This window comes from Indicator indicator, chromosome 38, assembly GCF_027791375.1.
Source record: "Indicator indicator isolate 239-I01 chromosome 38, UM_Iind_1.1, whole genome shotgun sequence".
Classification (NCBI taxonomy): Eukaryota; Metazoa; Chordata; class Aves; order Piciformes; family Indicatoridae; genus Indicator; species Indicator indicator.
Genome location: NC_072047.1, coordinates 2,067,314 through 2,088,023, shown reverse-complemented (window position 1 = coordinate 2,088,023; position 20,710 = coordinate 2,067,314). Strand labels below are relative to the sequence as shown.

General features: G+C 55.4%; 1 protein-coding gene across 1 annotated transcript in view; it reads left to right on the top strand.

The window, feature by feature from the left end:
- The window catches only part of AAK1 (AP2 associated kinase 1), a 93,413-nt gene that overhangs the window by 14,364 nt on the left and 58,339 nt on the right, over positions 1-20,710 (top strand). The window contains exons 2-4 of the mRNA XM_054396636.1: positions 13,996-14,114; positions 16,568-16,676; positions 20,392-20,534. Of these exons, the coding sequence (XP_054252611.1) occupies positions 13,996-14,114; positions 16,568-16,676; positions 20,392-20,534 (371 nt within the window). The remainder of the gene's footprint in view (positions 1-13,995; positions 14,115-16,567; positions 16,677-20,391; positions 20,535-20,710) is intronic.

The window sequence follows — 20,710 nt, the reverse complement described above, 5'->3', positions numbered from 1 at the left end:
TGTTGGAAGTGTGCTCTCTGAGCTGATTCTCCACCTGCTTACTCTCTCACCTGGGGAGATGCAGCTTTCAGCTGATTCTTCTGATATTTGTGCTTGTCTCAGGTTTCCTGCTTTGAAATCTCAGGTGTGCTTTACACTTTATCGAGGTGCTCTCTACTTTCCCTCTTGTTCTGAAGCTCTGGTTTGCTCCCACAGTCACTTCAAATGCTCAGGACGTGGGTGAAATTTGAGTGATTGTGACCAGTGCTCCTTTCACAGGAGAAGCTCTTTCAGCTGGAGTCAGTGGTTTGCTTTCTTCCTTTGCCCTCCAGATAACTCTTCAGCATTCAGACTATTTAATTGGTGGTTGATGCTTCAAGATCTGATTTGATAAGTTTCCCAGAGCAGCTCTATCTCCACTCCAGGACAAAGCCTTTTAAAGTGCTATTTAGAGGCAGTGGAAGCAGCTCAGAGGAACAGTCCAAGCCACAGCTGAAAGCTTTGTGAACCCACCAGAATCTCCTCTGCTTTTGGCTTTGTTTAACTCCCTGTGCAGGTGAATGTGGTGAGGTAAGGCTCGGAGAGCTGCGCCTCTTGGAAATGAGCTTGGGGAAGCTTCCCAGGGACTGCTCCCATGAATGAAAGGAAGCATGGGGCTTTGTTTTCCACAGTCTTTTAGGCCTGCCTGGAACATCAGAACTTGGGTCTGTGTGTTTTGGAGCCCTCCAGCTGAAGCACTGCACAGAGAGCTGAGTTTCTGCTCTGCTGAGCTCAGTGGTTTGTATCCCTGATGCACAGAGTTCATCTTGGCTTACTCCAGACCCTGCTCTAGGAGCTGCTTGGGGCAGGCCTTCTAGGCTGGAGCAGGGCCTTCAGCTTGGCTCTGCTTTGCTTCAGTGTAAGTCAAGTGACTTAAAAATAAAACAAAGCAGCTAAGTGCAGCTTGGTATTTCCTTTGAGGTAAAAATCTGGGCTGAGAGCAGACCTGTTTGGTTTAGCCTCATTATCTGCTGCTCTCAGCTGGAGGGCCTGCTGCCAGGGGATAAGGGCTTGTTTTGTTCTCCCTCTGAGCTGGGCTGTGGTTCCTGACACACATCTACACACGCAGACACTTGCTGCTTGGGGTGTAGGGACCCCAGGACCTCTGTAGTCTGCTTCCACAGAGACTCCACAGCTTGTCCCGTGGCCTGCAGCGTGTCCTGCACTGCTCTTCTCATTGCCACCTCCAGGGAGTCCTTCAGGTCGTGCTTGGGGCTGTGGCTTTCTGTCCCTGAGCCTGTTCTGGTTCAGCTGGTGGCCAAGTCCCTGTGTGCTTGAGCTCATGAGCTGTTGGCACAGCTTAGCCTAAGTAAAGCAAACCTTCATCTCATAGCCTGTACGGTGGGAAGCAAACCCCAGGTGTGTCCCTGTGCTCCTGAGAGGTGAGGCTGTGCCTCCAGGACAGGCTGTGTGTGTGCTGGGCCTGCAACTCCAGGGTGAATCATCTTCACTTGTATGGATATCAAACACCATGGAAGTACCCTGATGGGACCAGAGGCTTGTGGAACTGGGCGGGAGAGTGAGTCAGAGGCATTAATGAAATCCCAAACCCCGTGTGTCACCGTGAGCAGCACACCAGTGTGTGGTAATTAACCAGCAAAAGACAAACACAGAGGAGAGCATGAGGCCACCCACTGCTGCTTCAGGGCTTTTTGTGCCAGGGAAGCTGGGAAAGCTGCTGCAGTGCCATCCCCCCAGCTAGGCTGTGGAGAAGAGACTGGCAGTAGCTTGGTGATGTCTGTTGTACGGAGGGTAAGAATCTGGAGTTGAAATCAAGTCAGGAGAAGAGTTTGGTGAAACTTCTGAGAGGAAGGGTACCACCAGCCTGGGAACAGAGCAGCAGAGCCTGTGGAGAAGGGGTGAGCAGAGCAGGGACAGAACAGGTTAGGCAGAAGTGTCAGGAGGCTCTGTGGGTATTGTCAGCCCTGCCTGGGAGAGGCTGAGGCAGCTGAAATCCTGTGCCAGGCTGGGCTGATGGTTGAACTTGATGATCTTAGAGGTCTTTTCCAACCAAAACAGTTACAACTCTCTGCTTGCTCAGGGTCACACTGTCTGTGACACAGCCAAGTGCTGCTTATCAGCATCCTGCTGCAATTTGGGGAGGGTGAAATGAGGCTGCAGAAGGTCTGCCTCTATCCATTAATCTTGCTGTCCTCAACCTACCTCCACTGGACTCCACTGGGGCAAGAATAAAGCCCTCATCTGTCTGTCACTCTGTGCTCCCTGCAGATCTGGGTTTAGATATCAAACTGCAGGACAAACAAGTTTGAAGGCCCAAAGTGCTCAGCATTTTAAAAGCTGCTGAGGTGGAGATGGCTATGAAAGAGGAAGAAAACAGCAGAGGCCATGCTAAGGACCCTGCAGTTACCTGGTTAAGGGCTGGGAGGCTGATGGGAGGCTGAAGTGCCCTTTGCCTGCAGGCTGTGTGGAGGCAAACACCTCCTGAAATGGCTGAGGGGGTAGGAGATGCTCTTGGGCTCTACCAGTGAGTGATCTTCCAGCAGACCAAAGCAAGACATAGATCTAATGCTCACTTTCAAGACTGGATTCTTGATACCAGCCAGGGCCTTTTGTGATCCAGAATCACAGCATCCAGTTGGAATCTGGATCATCCAGTCCTACCCTCCAGCCAGCACTGCAGGGTCACCACCAAACCATGTCCCTAAGCACCAGCTCCACACTGCTGGAACACCCCCAGGGATGGTGCCTCCAGCACTGCCCTGGGCAGAGCATTCCAGTGTCTGAGAACCCTTCCAGTGCAGAAATATTTCCTGATCTCCAGCCTTGAGCCTCCCCTGGTGCAGCTTGGAACCATTTCCTCTGCTCCTGTTTGCCACCAAGGAGCAGAGGCTGTCCCCTCCTCACCCCAACCTCCCTTCAGGGAGCTGGAGAGAGCAATGAGGTCTCCCTCAGCCTCCTCCTCTCCAGCCTGAACACCCCCAGCTCCCTCAGCCCTCCTCTAGCCCAGGGGCTCCAGGCCCTTCTCCAGCCTCATTGCCCTTCTCTGGACAGGCTCCAGCCCCTCAATGTCCTTCCTGCAGGGAGGGTCCCAGAGCTGAGCACAGCACTCGAGGTGTGGCCTCCCCAGTGCTGAGCACAGGGGGATGGGCACCTCCTGGCCCTGCTGCCCACCCTGCTTCTGACCCAAGCCAGGAGGCCATTGCCCTGCTTGGCCCCCTGGGCACTGCTGGCTCATGGGCACTGACTGCCAACCAGCACCCCCAGGTCCCTCTCCAGGTTGCAGCTTTCCAACCACACATCCCCAAGTCTGTAGCTCACCGGGAGGTTGCTGTGACCTGGCACTTGGCTTTGTTGAACTTCACCCAATGAGCCTTGGCCCATGGCTCTCACCTGTCCACATCCCATTGTAAAGCTTCCCAACCCTCTAGCAGATGGCCAGAGCCACCAGCTTGGTGTGTTCTGCAGGGAGCCTCAATGCCCTCACCCAGATCATTGATAAAGACACTACAGAGCTGGGAACCTTCTAAGAACATTTCCTCCTGCTGATGAGGTGCTGTGCCCTACCCAGATTGCCCTGCTGAGACCACAGCTGCAATCCTGTGCCCAGTTCTGGGCTCCCCAGTTCAAGAGAGACAGAGACCTGCTGGAGAGAGTCCAAGGGAGAGCCAGGAGGATGATTTGGGGACTTGAGCATCTCCCCTGTGAAGAGAGCCTGAGAGCCCTGGGGGTGTTTAGAATGGGGAAGAGAAGACTGAGAGGGATCTGATCAATGTCTATCAATAGCTGAGGGGTGGAGGGCAGGGGGAGGGGGCCAGGCTCTTTTGGGTGGTGCACAGTGATAAGCCAAGGAACAATGGGTTCAAACTTGAACATAGAAGATTTCAGCTCAACATGAGGAGAAACTTCTTTACAGTGAGGGTGACAGAGCCCTGGAACAGGCTGCCCAGGGGGGTTGTGGAGTCTCCTTCTCTGGAGACTTTCCAACCCCACCTGGATGCATTCCTGTGCAGACTACCCTAAGTGATGCTGCTCTGGCAGGGAGGTTGGACCTGCTGATCTCTGGAGGTCCCCTCCAACCTCTGATATACTGTGAGAAGGGTTCCCAGTGACCCCTCAGTCCCATCCTGTGAGGATGTCTTGCTGCTGTCTCTTCCTGTGAGATGTTGTACTTTGAGGGGTCTCTGCTTGACTTCCCCTGGTTGGACACCTGCAGGTGCCCTTCCAGCACAGACTGGCTTTCTGGAGACAGCCTGCAGAGCTCCTGTCTGCAGAGCAGAGCTGGGACGTGAGCTGTGTCAGCCTGGCCTTGGCTGGGTGCTGCTGCTGTGAGGAGTGCATTGTCACACTGCCCCACAGCTTCTCTGGGCAGCTGCTGCATTTCTGTTACCTCTGTTGTCACTTGCAGGTTTTTCTGCCCCAGCAGCACCCTTTCCAAACCCGGGACTCAAAGAACAAAGGATTTCTTGGCCAGTTGCTTGTGTTTGTGCCCATCTCCATTTCAAGGAAGTGGCAGCAGTGTTGACAGAGAATCACTGAATGGTTTGGTTTTGAAGGGACCTTAAAGCTCATCCAGCTCCAACCCCCTGCCATGGGCAGGGACACCTCCCACCAGCCCAGCTTGCTCCAGGCCTCATCCAGCCTGGCCTTGAACACCTCCAGGCCGGAGGCAGCCACAGCCTCCCTGGGCAACCTGTGCCAGTCTCTCCCCAGCCTCACTGTCACAAATTTCTCCAGTCTCAGTCTCCCCTCTCCCAGCTCAAAGCCATTCCAGGTTGAGCTCAGTAGATCATAGATGCTACCAGTGTCATCTTGACTTCCTTTGGCACCCTGGTGAGCTTGGATGTTACAGCCCTGACACAAAGTCTGCCTTGTTGCTGTGGCTTCTTAATTAAACCTCAGACACCTTAAAGCCACATCTTGAGGGAGTTGCTGTGTTTGTCTTTAGAAGTGTTTCATGCTGACATCTCTGTCTAAAGGTGTTGTAGATGATTCAGGAAACAATGTGCAGTGATCCTGACTCCTTCAATTCCTTATTGTCTATCCAAGCAGAACACTCCAACAACACTGATCCTGCTTTGTTAATAAAAAGGGTTAAAATTTGTGACAAACTCCCCAGGAGCCAGCAGTGGTCCCTGGCAGCCCAGAGCCAGCTGAGTGCTGAGCTGCATCCAGAGCAGGGAGAGCAGCAGCACAGGGAGGGGATTCTGCCCTCTGCTCTGCTCTGCTCAGACCCCACCTGCAGCACTGCCTCCAGCTCTGGGGACCCAGCACAAGAAGGCTCTGGAGCTGCTGGAGAGGGTCTGGAGGAGGCCACCAAGATGAGCAGAGGCTGCAGAACCTCCCCTGTGGGGACAGGCTGGAGAGGAGAAGGCTCCAGGGAGACCTCAGAGCAGCCTTGCAGTACCTGAAGGGGCTCCAGGAGAGCTGGGGAGGGACTTGGGACAAGGGCTGGGAGTGCCAGGATGAGGGAGAATGGCTTTGAGCTGGGAGAGAGGAAATTGAGAGTGGAGATGAGGAAGAAATTCTTTGCAGTGAGGCTGGGGAGAGACTGGCACAGGTTGCCCAGGGAGGCTGTGGCTGCCTCCTGCCTGGAGGTGTTCAGGACCAGGCTGGATGAGGCCCTGAGCAAGATGGGCTGGTGGGAGGTGTCCCTGCCCATGGCAGAGGGTTGGCACTGGATGATCTTGAAGGTCCCTTCCAACCCAACCCATTCTAACAAAAATCTTGGTTTGGGGTCAAATATCCTGCCCTGGGAGTGAAGAGCTTGGAACTGATGGAGACTTTTCACCCAAAGGCATAAAATGGAATTTGAAATTGTACATTTTGAAGGTGTGCTGCAGGATGGCCTCCTGCTGGGCAGTGCAAGAGGGGAATAAAAGCCAGCAGAAAGAATCTCTTGGTGCAGATGGATCCTGACAAAAGCAGCACTGCAGTGGCACTGCCCATGGTGGTTGTGCAGTGGAGCTGGAATGAAAAGCCAAGACGAAGAGTGGTCAGCAAAGAGTTGCCTGTGTGGAGGGCTGCACAAGATGCTCACACACAAGATATGATCAGCAAGAGGCTGGTCCCTTCCATTTCCTTCCTCTCATTGTGTTCTTGGGACAAACTGTGGCTTCTGAGGAGCTGCTGGGTGCCTCCTGACAGCAGGAGGAACAGTGCTGGATGCTTCATCAGTAGGGGGAAGCTTCTCTAAAGGTCTCTGCACCTCGCCAGCTCCAGTGTGGTCTGAGGAATAGTGTGGGCAGCAGGAGCAGGGAAGTGATGGTGCCCCTGTGCTGGGCACTGGTGAGGCCACACCCTGAATCCTAGGGTCAGTTTTGTGCCCCTCACTCCCAGAAGGACATTGAGGGGCTGGAGTGTGGCCAGAGAATGGGAAGGGTCTGGAGAAGAGGCTGGGGAGGAGCTGAGGCACCTGGGGGTGTTCAGTCTGGAGAAGAGGAGGCTGAGGGAGACCTCATTGCTCTCTACAGCTCCCTGAAAGGAGGCTGGAGCCAGGTGGGGGTTGGGCTCTGCTCCCTAGTCTCAGGTGCTAGAAGGAGAGGAAGTGGCCTGGAATTGTGCCAGGGGAGGGTTAGGTTAGAGATGAGGAAAAATTTCTTTACTGCAGGATTGGTTAGGGATTGGAAGAGGCTGCCCAGGGAGGTGGTGGAGTCTCCATCCCTGGAGGTGTTCCAGAACCCTGTGGCCAAGGCAGCTGGGGCCATGGTTTGGTGTCCATGGTGGGGTTGGGTTGCTGGTTGGGCTGGATGCTCTCAGAGGTTTTTCCAACCCAAACCATTCCATGATTCTATGAGGAAAGAATCCTGGGGCACCTTCCCTGTCCTACAGATGAAGGTGGACAAATGACTCATCCCTGGTGAGGTGAGGCTGTGAGCTGTAGGGAGCAGCCCTGGCACATCCCAGTGCTGCTCCCTGACGTGCTTGCAGAGCTTGATGCTGCTGTTAGCTGAACCTGGCTGTTGTCTGAAATTGCTGCAGCTGATTGCATTGCTGAGCTCTGCCCAAAGTGGGCTCCTGGGCCTTTGTCCTGTGTGGGGAAGGGTTTGCCATGCCAGAGCTGAGATTTGCTGCCTCTCCCCCTGGCAGAGGTGCCCCAATGCCTTGGTGCTTTATGGTCATGAGTCACAGCATAGATCACAGACTGGGCTGGGCTGGGCGGGGTGACTGCAGTGTGGGTTTGGGGTTGTTGGGGGTTTTGTGTGTGAAATGGCTTCATGTTGTGCCAGCCAGAGAGGTGTCACAGGTGCAGGGTGAGTACAGCAGCAGAGCAGATGGCCCAAGAAGTGGCCAAGAAGGCCAAGGGCATCCTGGGGTGGATTAGAAAGGCTGTGGTGAGGAGGTCAGAGAGGTTCTCCTCCCCCTCTCCTCTGCCCTGCTGAGGCCACATCTGGAATATTGTGTCCAGTTCTGGGCCCCTCAGGTCAAGAGGGACCTCAGGGAACTGCTTGAGAGAGTCCAGGCCAGAGGCACAGAGCTGCTGCAGGCAGTGGAACATCTCCTGTGAGGCCAGGCTGAGGGAGATGGGGCTGGGAGCAGAGGAGCCTGAGGGCTGCCCTCAGTGCTGGGGATAAAGCTGTGCAGGGCTGGAGCCAGGCTCTGCTCAGGGATGGCCAAGGACAGCACAAGGGGCACTGGGGGCAAGCTGGAGCAGAGGAGGTGCCAGGGGAACAGAAGGGAAAACTTTGTCCCTGTGAGGGTGCTGAGCCCTGGAGCAGGCTGCCCAGAGAGGTTGTGGAGTCTCCTGCTCTGGAGACTTTCCAAACCCATCTGGATGTGTTCTGTGTGCCCTGCCCTGGGTGATCCTGCTCTGGCAGGGGGTTGGACTGGATGCTCTCCAGAGGTCCCTTCCAACCCCTGCCATGCTGTGGGTCTGTGGTGGCTCTGGTGTTGCCTGCTGGTGATGCCCTGTGGTGAGTAATGTGCAGTGTCAGCTGCTTGTGGCTATGACTGAGAGGAAAATAAATGCTGGGAACTCAGTTTTGGTAGAGCTTTGGGGATGGTGAGCTGCAGGCAGTCTGGGCAGGGCAGGCCAGAGGGTTTTGCTGCAGCTGGATCACAGTGTCCTGACTTAGGGGGGGAACAAAAGCCCTGAGTGAGCCTGCTCCATGTACTTGGGAAAGTCAGTGCTGAGGAAGTGCTTGTGGCTGGTGAGATAAGGCAGTGCATGACATCATCCTTAATGGCTAAGGGTTGGGAAGCCTTGGGATTGTGCAAATGAGGAGTGGTTTTGTGCCTGGTTCAGCAAAGCACTTAAAATGAAATGCCTGCTAGCACAGCCTGAGCTCAGAGTGCCCTGCTGGCTGTCCCAGGAGGCTCAGTGTTCCTGGGGACATCTGAAGAGCATTTGGCTGTCCCCTGGCTGTCAGTACCACAGTGTGGTGGGCAGGCTGGCACCCAGAGCCCTGAGCTGGAGCTGAAAGACAGAGAGCTGGAAAGAGCTCAGTAGCAAACCATGTGCCTTGCTTGTCCAGCTCAGGAAAGAATGAGACCTGAGGAAAGAAGCTCTGAGTGGCATCCAGAAGGTTCTTCAGGAGCTGGGGTGACAGAGAAGACCCAAAGTGAAGAAGTGGGGTTTATCTATTTGTTTATTTTCAGGGTGGTGAGCTGAGCAGTGGCTCTCTCCAGCCCAATGGTTTCACTGACTTGGCTGAAAGCTGGGGTCTGGTTGACACTGGAGGGAAGGGATCCATCCAGAGGGACCTGGCCAGGCTGCAGAGCTGGGCCCAAGCAAACCTCAGGAAGTTCAACAAGGCCAAGGGCAAGGTTCCTGCAGCTGGGTCAGGGCAATTCCAAGAACAGACCCAGGCTGGGTGAGGAGTGGCTGAGAGCAGCCTGCAGGAGAAGGCCTTGGGGGTGTCAGTTGGTGACAAACTGCCCAGGAGCCAGCAATGGTCCCTGGCAGCCCAGAGCCAGCTGAGTGCTGAGCTGCATCCAGAGCAGGGAGAGAGCAGCACAGGGAGGGGATTCTGCCCTCTGCTCTGCTCTGCTCAGACCCCACCTGCAGCACTGCCTCCAGCTCTGGGCCCCCAGCACAAGAAGGCTCTGGAGCTGCTGGAGAGGGTGCAGAGGAGGCCACCAAGATGAGCAGAGGCTGCAGAACCTCCCCTGTGGGGCCAGGCTGGGAGAGCTGGGGCTGTTGGAGCATTGCTGTCTGCCTGTGACTTGCTCCTGAGGCCCAGGACACTGCTGAGGCCCCAGGTGCAGCAGGCTGCTATCTCCTTACTTTGCCAGGGGCTGAGAGGGGATCATGTACAGCATCGTGGGTCTGCTTTTACCTGCTCTAGAAGTGCTTGCCTGGCAGTGAAGAGTTTTACATCCTGCTGAAATTACAGAAGGGCTGAAAATACAACTCCCAGTGCTGGAAACTGGCCAGGACACTGTCACAAACCTGTATGAAATCTTCTCTGGCCTCCACAGGGACTGGGGAGAATTGGAGCTTCCCATTCTCTTGTTTAGCTTCTCCAGAAACCAGGTAGCAAGAGCAGCAGTCAGACTAGAAGTGTGTAGCAAGACAGCATCAGGAAAAAATTACTCCCTGAAAGGTTGTCAAGGCCCAGCCCAGGCTGCCCAGGGCAGTGGTGGAGTCCCCAGCCCTGGAGGGGTTTGAAAGCTGTGGTGCTGAGGGCCATGGTTTGGTGGTGCCCTGGCAGTGCTGGGTTAGTGAATGGACTGAATGAGCTTAAAGGTCTTTTCTAACCTAAATTATTCTGTGATTCCATTTTCCTGTGCTGTGGTAGAGTTAGGTACAGGTCTAAGAGTGGAAGGCAGTGATCCTATTCAGCCTGGAGAAGAGAAGGCTCCAGGGAGACCTCAGAGCAGCCTTCCAGGACCTGAAGGGGCTCCAGGAGAGCTGGGGAGGGACTTGGGACAAGGGCTGGGAGTGACAGGATGAGGGAGAATGGCTTTGAGCTGGGAGAGAGGAGATTGAAAGTGGAGATGAGGAAGAAATTCTCTCCAGTGAGGGTGGGGAGAGACTGGCACAGGTTGCCCAGGGAGGCTGTGGCTGCCTCCTGCCTGGAGGTGTTCAGGGCCAGGCTGGATGAGGCCTTGAGCAGCCTGGGCTGGTGGGAGGTGTCCCTGCCCATGGCAGGGGCTTGGAGCTGGATGAGCTTTGAGGACCCTTCCAACCCATTCCATCAATCTATGTTCCCCAAGAGCCTGCTGGCTGTTGCTGGCCCCATGGTGCTGGTGCTGGCAGTGCTGGCTGCTCACCCCCTGCTCAGCACCCTGAGTGGCTCAGGGATGAGCTTACAGGCAGCTCTTTGTGCCTTGGGATGTGAGCAGTGTTTTAGCTTTGCTGGCTTGGATGGGAAAAGTGTTGAACTGCCTCCAGAGCTTCAGACCTCAGGTGCTGGCTGAGGAGTGCAGGGGAGAGGTGGCCTCTGAGCTGCCTCTCAGCTTGCTTCTTGCTTCCCTCCCTTCTGCTGCTTGCAGACTCTCTGGATTTGTTTGCTCTGTTGGATCTCGAGCCTGGACTGGCCTCTGGCCTTCGGTTTTTCTTTCCATAGAGTGGGAAGAGGCTGTCCCAGCAGAGGGGTGAGGATGTTGCAGTGCCTGGATTAGTGTGGTGCTGAGCTCTGCCTCGCTGTGCCCTGCCTCAGCAGCCACACGTGGCACAGCTCACCTGAGGCACTGCAGGCTCTTGAGCTGACCTTGGCTGGCTGCAGTGCCACAGATCCTGGCATGTCTGTGAGGCAGTGGAGCTGGCATGGGGATGGGAGCTGGCAGTTCCTGGCCCTTGGAAGCCTTCTCTTTCTGGCTCTCTGCTGAGAATGGAAATAAATTCAAGGACTATTTCCATGGAGTGTGAGAGCTCTCAGTGTCCAGGGGTAGGGAATCAGGCAAGAAAGGGAGGAATCATAAAATCCTAGAATGGATTGGGTTGGAAGGGACCTTAAAGATCATCCAGTTCCAACCCCCTGCCACAGGCAAGGACTCCTCAAGAATCAGTTGGAAGGTTGGAAGATACCTTTAAGATCATTGAGTCCAGCTGTAACCCAGCTCCTGTGCCCACTAAACCATAACCCTGAAGCACCACAGCTACAGTACTTGAACACTTCCAGGGATAGTGACTCCACCACCTCCCTGGGCAGCCTGTTTTTCCCTGTGCCTACCCACCATGTCCTCCCCGCAGCCCAGGTTGCCCAAGGCCTCATCCAACCTGGCCTTGAACACTTCTAGGCTTGGACCCTCCACAGCCTCCCTGGGCAACCTGTTCCAGTGTCTCACCACTCCTCATCCCTCTAGTTGGGGGTGTCCCTGCTGGCTGCAGGGGGGTTGGGCTCCATGACCTCCAGAGGTCTCTTCCAAGCCAGTGCCTTTTATGGCTCTCTGATTAGAGCTGGCAGCTCCTGGCCATTGCAAGGCTTCTCTTGCTTGCTGTTTGCTGAGAATAGAAATAAATGGTCCTGTAATGTGCATCTGGCACAGCTTCATCTTAATTGCTTGTCAGTTTGCCTTTGATCTATTTGCTTTTCAACTTTGCCCAGATTTAGCAAAGTTGGAGGTTGGACTGGAATAAGGAGGAAAAGAAATGGGTTGTGGTCTGAGGTTCTGGCAGCTGAAAGCTGTCCTTGGTGATCTGTAGATGGGCAGTGTGCAGGGAGGAAGGGTTAAGCAGCTGGGAGCTGCAGGGTTTTAATGTCTGCAGGGTGCTGTCAGAAGCCACCAGAGTTCAGATGAGTGCTGGGAGCCCTCAGAGTGACCCCCGTTTGTTCAGTGCAGTGTCCAGGCAGCCAGCAAGGCCTGGGCAGCCAGCAAGGCCTGGGCAGCAGCTGTCCCCACCACAGCCCACAGCAGCCTCTGCAGAGAGGTCCTTCTGCTGTGTAAGGCTGAAAGACAGCTCCTAAATCCTCCAGGAAGTCCTCGTTGGCCACTGTTGGCTGTGGTCCCTTCCTGGGCTGTCTGCTGCTGCCAGGAGGAGGTTTCAGCCATCTCTTGGGTCCTTCTTGCCCTCCTCTGTCACCTTGCTGGAAAAGCTGAACTGCATTTGTTTCTGCTGCTTGCCAGCAATGCTGCTGCTGTTGAGGTGTAGGAGCACAGGTGCCTCTGCAGCCCTCTTTCAGGGGTGAATCTTAGGTAGTGGCCACAGCTCCTCAGCTTACAAACTGCACCTCCTCATGCACCTTAACCCCTAACCTTCAAACCTTGGGGTTTTGAGCTCAAGAGAGGAGAGGATAGATTTAGTCTGAGATTAGGAAGAAATTGTTGAGAGTGAGGGTGGGGAGAGACTGGCACAGGTCACCCAGGGAGGCTGTGGCTGCCTCCTGCCTGGAGGTGTTCAGGGCCAGGCTGGATGAGGCCTTGAGCAGCCTGGGCTGGTGGGTGGTGTCCCTGCCCATGGCAGGGGGGGTGGCACTGGGTGATCTTGAAGGTCCCTTCCAAGCCAGCCCATGCCATAATTCTCTCATTGGTGAGGTGTTGCTGTTGACCTTGTTTGCAATGCAGCAGTGTTGGGCCAGTGTCCTTCTCTTCAGCAGGGGCTGAGCAGGTCATGAGCAGTCAGTGACCAACGTGTGAGAGCCTGGGGGTGGTGAAGGACAGACCAAAGCTCCAGAACCATCATCTCTTGTGCAGGGGAAACTGAAATCTCTCCTGGTCTGTGTACAGACCACTGAGGGCCCCGCTGCCATTTCCAGCTGTTGGAACAGGCTGCCCAGGGAGGTGGTGGAGTCCCCATCCCTGGAGGTGTTCAGGAAGCTGTAGCTGTGGTGCTTCAGGTTACAGGTCAGTGGTCCTGGTAGCTGGGTTACTGTTGGACTCGATGACCTTGGGCATCTTTTCCAACCTTAATGATCCTGTGAGAAGTCCCTGAGCAGATACACCCAGAGCTGTGACCTCAGCCTGGCAGGACCTGCAGCCCAAGGCTCCTGGAGGGAGCAGGGTTCCTGCAGGAGCTCTGCTGTGTGCTGGTGCCTGGCTGTGGTCAAGGCCAGTGTCTGTAAACCTTTGTGACACGTGAGAGCTGGTGGCCTGACTCCTGTCCCCTGGCTGTGCACCTGCCCCTGCCTTTGGAAGCCAGGCAGCAGGTGTGGTAGGTTCTGCTGTTCTTCTCATTGGTCTCTGTGCCCTGCTAATGAGCTGTGTTTTGGAGCCTTCCTGTATGAGGAACGTGGCAGGAAGCTGCTGTTCTTTGTGCTCTTTGTCCATCCCTTCCTGCTCCTCTCATCCCCCTGAGTGTTTCACAGCCCCATCCTTCCCTGCACGCAGAAAACCTGGGAGTGCTGGAGCCAGGGGGCATTGGGAGGGGTCATAAACGCAGGGACATGCAAACCAGGGGGTACTGGTCACACCTGTTCTGATCTACATGTGGGGTGAGGACCTGAGGGCAGTCAGACTCTTGATCAGGTTGTGCCTTTCTGGGTACACTCAAAACCTGGGCTCAGTGAACTCTGGTTTGGAAGGGCTCTTGAGGTCAGATTGAGTGGGTCCAGGGGAGGCCACCAAGGTGAGCAGAGGGCTGGAGACAGGCTGGGAGAGCTGTGTCTGTTCAGCCTGGAGAAGAGAAGGCTCCAGGGAGACCTTAAAGCTGCATTTCAACACCTGCAGGAGACCTGCAGGCAGGCTGGGGAGGAACTGTTCAGGAGGGGCTGTGGAGATAGGACCAGGGACAATGGTTTGAAACTGGAGCAGGGCAGAGTTAGGTTGGACATCAGGAGGGAGTTGTGCACAGTGAGGGTGGGGAGACACTGGGACAGGCTGCCCAGGGCTGGGGTTGAGGCTCCATCCCTGGAGACATTCAAGGTCAGCCTGGCTGTGTCCCTGTGCAGGCTGATCCAGCTGGAGATGTCCCTGCTGAGTGCAGGGGGTTGGACAAGATGCCCTTGGAGGGTCCCTTCCATCCCAGGGCCAGCTGTGACTCTGGAAGCACATGTGAGGGACACTCCCACCACAGCTCTGCTGGCAGTTGCTGAGTGCCCTGCTCCTGACTGTGCTCTGGAGGTGCAGGCAGGGGCAGCAATCAGGGACCAAGAGGTTTCTTTGTTGGTGATCAGGATGGTTTTGTGTCCTCCCCAGGTGGCTTTGCCATCGTGTTCCTGGTGAGGACCAGCAATGGGGTGAAGTGTGCCCTGAAGCGGATGTACGTCAACAACGAGCACGACTTGCAGGTGTGCAAGAGAGAGATCCAGATCATGGTGAGTCACCCCTGGGGCTGGGGCCAGACTGGGAGTGGGGTAGGGTCAGAGCCTGGGCACCTTCTGCCTGCCACCTGGGCAGCATCATGGCATAATCTGTGGGTTTTCATAGCAAAACTGTCCTCTGGGAAGGGCTGAAACCTGGAGTTAGGTGACTGTGTGAGAATCTTGAGGGGAAGACTCTGGGGGGACCTTAGAGCTGCCTTCCAGTAGCTGAAGGGATCCGATCCTACAGGAAGGCTGCAGAGAGACTTTTCCTGAGGGTGTCTAGAGACAGGCCAAGGGGGAATGGTTTGAAGCTGAGGCAGAGCAGGGTTAGAGTGGAGCTGAGGAAGAAGTTGCCCAGGGAGGTTGTGGATGTGCCCTGCCTGTAGGTCTGGTGCACCCAGCATGGAACTGTTGGAGTGGGTCCAGAGGAGGCCATGAAAATGATCAGAGGGATGGTGAACCTCCCCTATGGGGCCAGGCTGCCTGAATCCATCAGGTTGGATGAGGCCTTGGGCAACCAAGTCTAGTTGAGAGGTGTCCCTGCCCATGGCAGGGGGGTTGGAGTGGATGATCTCTGAGGTCCCTTCCAACCTGAGCCATTCTGTAGATGTCAGGAGGAAGTCCTTCACTCTGAGGTTGTTGAAATCTGGAACAGGCTGCCCAGAGATGTGGTTGAGGCCCCATCCCTGGAGACATTCAAGATCAAACTTGATGCGGCCCTGGGCACTGGCTGGAGGTGTCCCTGCTGAGTGCAGGGGGGTTGGACAGGAAGCCCTTGGAGGGTCCCTTCCAACCTGATGCAATCTGTGCAAACTTGAGATGATCCAAACAGATTTGCTGCATCTTGTTTGGAGCCTGGTGACCATGGCACTGCTGCTTTAGAAGTGGGGGAAGTAATGAAACCCTCCCTCTGCTGCCTTCCCACAGGAGCTGCAGGCCTGGGGTCGGTGTTGTTCCCACCAGAAGCTCTTACCTGTAGCACATCTGGGCTGTGTCTTTTGCAGTAGCTTTTCATTAGGTTAAAGTGACCTCCTGGGGGTGTGTGACAGGGCAGCACAGCTTCTGGCCATGGTTTGTCATCACCAAAGCTACTGCTGCCTGGCAGAGTTAGGATTAGATCTTCCTTCAAAGCTTTGAGCTGTGCTTACGAAGCTTCTTCACTTGGCTTCCCCTTGCTGTGGTGCCTTCCACCTGGCTCTGGTGCCTCTTTCCAGCCTAGCCACACATTTCAAAGGGAGGGCAAGAAGTGTCCTCCTTACTGGGCAGCTCTGAGGGCCTCTTACCACAAGCCCCAGGCCTTGCCCTGAGGAACCTGTGCCTCTCTACAAGGAGGATTTTTCTTCTTTCCTAGCCTGTGGGCAGTGAAAGAGTTTGAAGCTTAGGTGCCCTGTTTGCAGGCCTGCAGCATGCCAGCAGAAGGTGGCTGGACCCAGCAGTGTGTGTGGAGCTGGCAGGCCCAAGCAGTGGCTGTGCCTTGCAGGTTCAGTTTCTGCCAGTGAGGCAGTGACAGCAGAGCCTCTGCTTCACTCCATCGAGGCACTCAAAGAAAGGTAGGGCTGAAGCCCTGTCCTGTGAGGAAGGGCTGAGTGCTGGGTTTGCTCAGCCTGGAGAAGAGAAGGCTCAGGGCAGACCTTACTGCCATGGACCAGGACGTCAGAGGTGGCTGCCAGGAGGATGGAGACTCCCTTTTCCCAAGGATCCCATGGAAAAGACCAGGGGGGATGGGGACAAGTTACTGCTGGGGACATTCCCACTGGACTCCAAAAGAAAATGTTTGCCCACGAGGAGAGTTGGACTCTGGAATCATCTCCCAAGGGAAGCAGAGCAGTCCCCTGCTCTGGGCAGTTTCAGACTCAGCTTGGCAGGCTGCTGGGCCAGCTCCTTTCAAGTGCACCTGGAGAGGTTGGAGCAGATGGTCCTTGGGGTCCCTTCCAGCCTGGCATTCTGTGTACCCCTAAAGCAAGGCTCCCTGGGATTTTCTTACCTTGGAGAGGCTTTTTTGAGCATCAAAGATCTGAGCAGGTCTTTGCTGGTGGAAGAGTGGAGGAGATGAGAGAAGTCAGCACCACAGATGGTGTGAGCGGGCACCAGAGCACAGTGCCTCGTTGTGCCCTCTGTGCCAAGGAGCAGCAAGGTCCAGGTGCCTTGGCCTGGGCCTTGCAAGGGAACATGGAAAAATCTGGATCAGTCCCTGGACAAGTTGGATTCTGTGACTCTGCTGGGCTGGGGTCCCTGGATCAGTCCCTGGACAAGTTGCTTCGCTGGGTTGGGTCCAATCCTTCTGGAAGGAGAAGAGGCAGAGAGAGGCCTCAGGTGTGCTCAGGTTCTTTGTGACAGTTCACCCACAGTGACAGAAGCTTGCTCCTGGGCAGGAGAGCAGCCAGGAGAGCTGTGCAGTGGAGAAGCACCCTGAGAATGCTGCTCCCTCTCTCTGGCTGGTTTATGTTTGAACTTTTCTCTTGCAGAGGGACCTGTCTGGCCACAAGAACATCGTTGGCTACATTGACTCCAGCATCAACTCGGTGAGCAGTGGAGACGTGTGGGAAGTGCTGATCCTGATGGACTTCTGCCGAGGTGAGTGTGGGCTCCAGGGGTGGCTCTGTCCCTTCTGAGTGCTTGCAGCAAAGCTTCAAACATCTTCCTTTAAAAAAACAAGCACAAACCTGTCCCTGGGCCTGGCCCTTACTTGGGTGCCAAAGCAAAGGCAGAGCTTGGTGTGAAGTGGATGATGATGGATCTGAAGGTGGGGGTGATGGTGTCAGGTGTTTGATGGTATTTCAGATGAGGAGGGGCTTTGCCAAGGGCTGGGAGTGCCAGGACAAGGGATGATGGCTTTGAGCTGGGAGAGAGGAGATTGAGACTGGAGATGAGGAAGAAATTGTTGAGATTGAGAGTGGGGAGAGACTGGAACAGGTTGCCCAGGGAGGCTGTGGCTGCCTCCTGCCTGGAGGTGTTCCAGGCCAGGCTGGATGAGGCCCTGAGCAGCCTGGGCTGGTGGGAGGTGTCCCTGCCCATGGCAGGGGCTTGGCACTGGATGATCTTGAAGGTCCCTTCCAGTCTAAACCATTCTAGGATATGTGAGGCCATGCTGACCCTGTCAGGAGGATTGGTACCACCTTTGCCTCTGGTCATGGTGGTCCCAGATCCCTTCTGTTCTGCAGGAGAACCCTCAGATATCTGTTGTGGTTTTTCTTGGGCTGGTCCAGGCAAAAATTTTCTATTCCAAAGCTGCCAGGCTGTGGAGTGAAGTCTTCCTTCACCTCCTGTCAGAGTGCAGGATTTTTCCACTTCAGCCTGGCTTAGATTGTTCTGGAAGAGAACAGCAATGGATGAAGTGAAGTCATAAAGTGTTCCTTTTCTCTCTGACCTTTTTGCTTGGCTCTGTCTAGCCACAGGTTCTTCCAGTTGTTCCCAGCTGTCCCAGAGCTTTGATCTCTGGTGGCTGGGCTGTGGTGGTCAGAGATCTCTGCAGGATCTCTGTTCCTCTTGTAGGAACAGCCTTAATGAAAAGGATGTCTTGGCCAGGTGACTGCAACAGAGGCTGCTTTGGGTGGTGCTGCTGCTGGAAACTGTGATTTAGGGCTTGTTTGGCTTGAAGTGGAAGCCAGATGTGTTGTAGCAAGAGCAACAAGAGGCAGAAAGGCCTTTAAAGCATGGACAGCACAGATTCCAGATGCTGAAGTCACAGCAGAGGAGCAGCTCTGCTGTGAGCACAGGCTGAGGGAGCTGGGGGTGTGCAGCCTGGAGAAGAGAAGGCTCCAGGGGGACCTCAGAGCTGCCTGCCAGGACCTGAAGGGATCCTGCCAGGACCTGAAGGGATCCTGCAGGAAGGCTGCAGAGGAACTTTTCCTGAGGGTGTCCAGAGCCAGGCCAAGGGGGAATGGTTTGAAGCTGAGGGAGAGCAGGGTTAGAGTGGAGCTGAGGAAGAAGTTGTTGAGTGTGAGGGTGGTGAGAGTCTGGCACAGGCTGCCCAGGGAGGCTGTGGCTGCCTCCTGCCTGGGGGTGCTCAGGGCCAGGCTGGATGAGGCCTTGAGCAGCCTGGGCTGGTGGGAGGTGTCCCTGCCCATGGCAGGGGCTTGGCACTGGATGAGCTTTGAGGTCCCTTCCAGCACAGCCCTGTCTGTGAATCTGGAGGGAGCAAGGCTCAAGGTGATGTTCTTCACATGGCTGCCTTTGGCCTGGTGCTCAGCACATGCCAGCTTCTGTGTCCAGCACTCAGACTGAAGCACAGGATTTGTGTTACTCCCCTGGGTACTTTCCTCTTGTGTCAAATAGCTTCCAGACCAAATCCCTCTGTCTGGGTGTGCTCAACTGCACTTGCTTGGAGTTCAAAACGTCCACAGCTGAGCTTTTGCACCATGACAATCCAATTTCCTGATGCTTGAGGTGTGGAATGAGACAATTTTGCTTTGGCAGGTTCAGAAAGGAGCCTTTTTTTCTCTCTCTATGTAGGGAGGAAGAATCTCTGCAGGGATTGCTTTGGAAAGGCCTTGACAGGGCCTGTAGCAAGAGGACCAGGGGCAATGGTTTGGAACTGGAGCAGGGCAGAGTTAGGTTGGACATCAGGAGGGAGTTGTGCACAGTGAGGGTGGGGAGACACTGGGACAGGCTGCCCAGGGCTGGGGTTGAGGCTCCATCCCTGGAGGCATTCAAGGTCAGCCTGGCTGTGTCCCTGGGCTGCCTGATCCAGCTGGAGATGTCCCTGCTGAGTGCAGGGGGTTGGACAAGATGCCCTTGGAGGGTCCCTTCCATCCCAGTGCAAGCTGTGACTCTGTGACAGCAGCAAACCCTCAATGCTGAGGCAAGTTCAGGGTCTGCTCTTTTTGTCTGGAGTTCCTCTAGGTGCAGATGGACTTAGAATTCTTTGGTAGTCTGTGGCTTTAGCCAAGCCACTTAGTGGTGTGTGGGCTCTTGAGTGTCTCCATTTCTGCATCTCTTGCTGTCATGTGGCAAACTGGTCTGTGGGTGCCCCAAATTCAGCCTTTTGTTGTTCCAGCCTGACAGAACTCTGTGAAGAAGAAAGAAGTTGTGGCTTAGTCAGGATTGCAGCTGAGTGCTCAGAGCCAGGTGGATGTGGGGACCTGCTGCTCCTGAAGAGAGCAGAGCTGTGACTGCTGCCAGCAGGCACACAACCCCCTGGGATCTGGGTGAGGAAATGAGGGCAGAAGCTGAGTAAGCAGATTGCAAAGAGCCTCCGGGGAAGGCTTGGTGTGAATTTGGAATCTGACCTCATGAACTCCTCTGGTGCTGACTGTGCAGCCAGGCTGTGACGGGCAGCACGCTGAGAGCAGCTCTGCCTGGCAAGGCTGGGGCTTAGGCCAGGCTTCCTTTTGCTGCCCTGCCTCCTCTTCTCCAGCCTGGGCTTGTTTAGTCTGGAGAAGAGGAGGCTGAGGGGAGACCTCATTGCTCTCTACAGATCCAACAAGAGACCTATAGGAGAAGCATTGAGAAGCTGGAGTGTGGCCAGAGAAAGGGAAGGGTCTGGATGACAAAGCTGGGGAGGAGCAGCTGGGGGAGCTGTGGGGATATTCAGCCTGGGGAAGAGGAGGCTGAGGCCTCATTGCTCTCTACAGCTCCCTGAGAGGAGGCTGGAGCCAGGTGGGGGTTGGGCTCTGCTCCCTAGTCTCAGGTGATAGAAGGAGAGGGAATGGCCTGGAATTGTGCCAGGGGAGGGTTAGGTTGGAGATGAGGAAAAGTTTTTTCACTACAAGACTGGTCAGGGATTGGCACAGGCTGGCCTGGGAGGTGGTGGAGTCCCCATCCCTGGAGGTGTTCAAGAATCCTGGGTTCAGTTTTGAGCCCATCCAAGAAGGACGTTGAGGGCTGGAGCAGGCCCAGAGCAGGGCACTAAAGCTGGGGAAGGGTCTGGAGAACAGGGCTGGGGAGGAGCAGCTGAGGGAGCTGGGGGAGTTCAGCTTGGAGAAGAGGAGGCTGAGGGGAGAGACCTGGTTGCTCTCTGAAAGGAGGTTACAGTGAGGTGGGGGTTGGGCTCTTCTCCCTAGTATCAGGTGATAGGTGGTGAGGAAGTGGCCTCAGGTTGCACCAGGGAAGGGTCAGGTTGGAGATGAGGAAAAATTTCTTACCTGCAAGAGTGGTCAGGGACTGGAACAAGCTGCCCAGGGAGGTGGTGTATCCCTGGAGGTGTTCAGTAACCCTGTGGCCATGGCAGCTGGGGCCAGGGTTTAGTGTCCATGGTGGTGCTGGGCTGCTGGTTGGGCTGGGTGGTCTCGGAGGGCTTTTCCAAGCCAGCCAGTTGTGTGATTCTGATTGCTGGCTGTGTTCTCCCCAGGAGGCCAAGTGGTGAACCTGATGAACCAGAGGCTGCAGACAGGCTTCACCGAGAGCGAGGTGCTGCAGATCTTCTGTGACACCTGTGAGGCCGTGGCCAGGCTGCACCAGTGTAAAACCCCAATCATCCACAGGGACCTGAAGGTGAGTTGTGGGCTCCAGCAGTGCAGCAGCAGGGAGCTGCTGTCCTCCTCAAGGTGTCTGTCTGCTGCCCACACCGTGGCAGACAGCCCTGCAGTCCCAGATCTGTGTGGCTGCTGTGAGCCGTGAGGCAAGTGGGCATCAGTCCCTCCCCCTATGGGAGATAAAAACAGCACCCA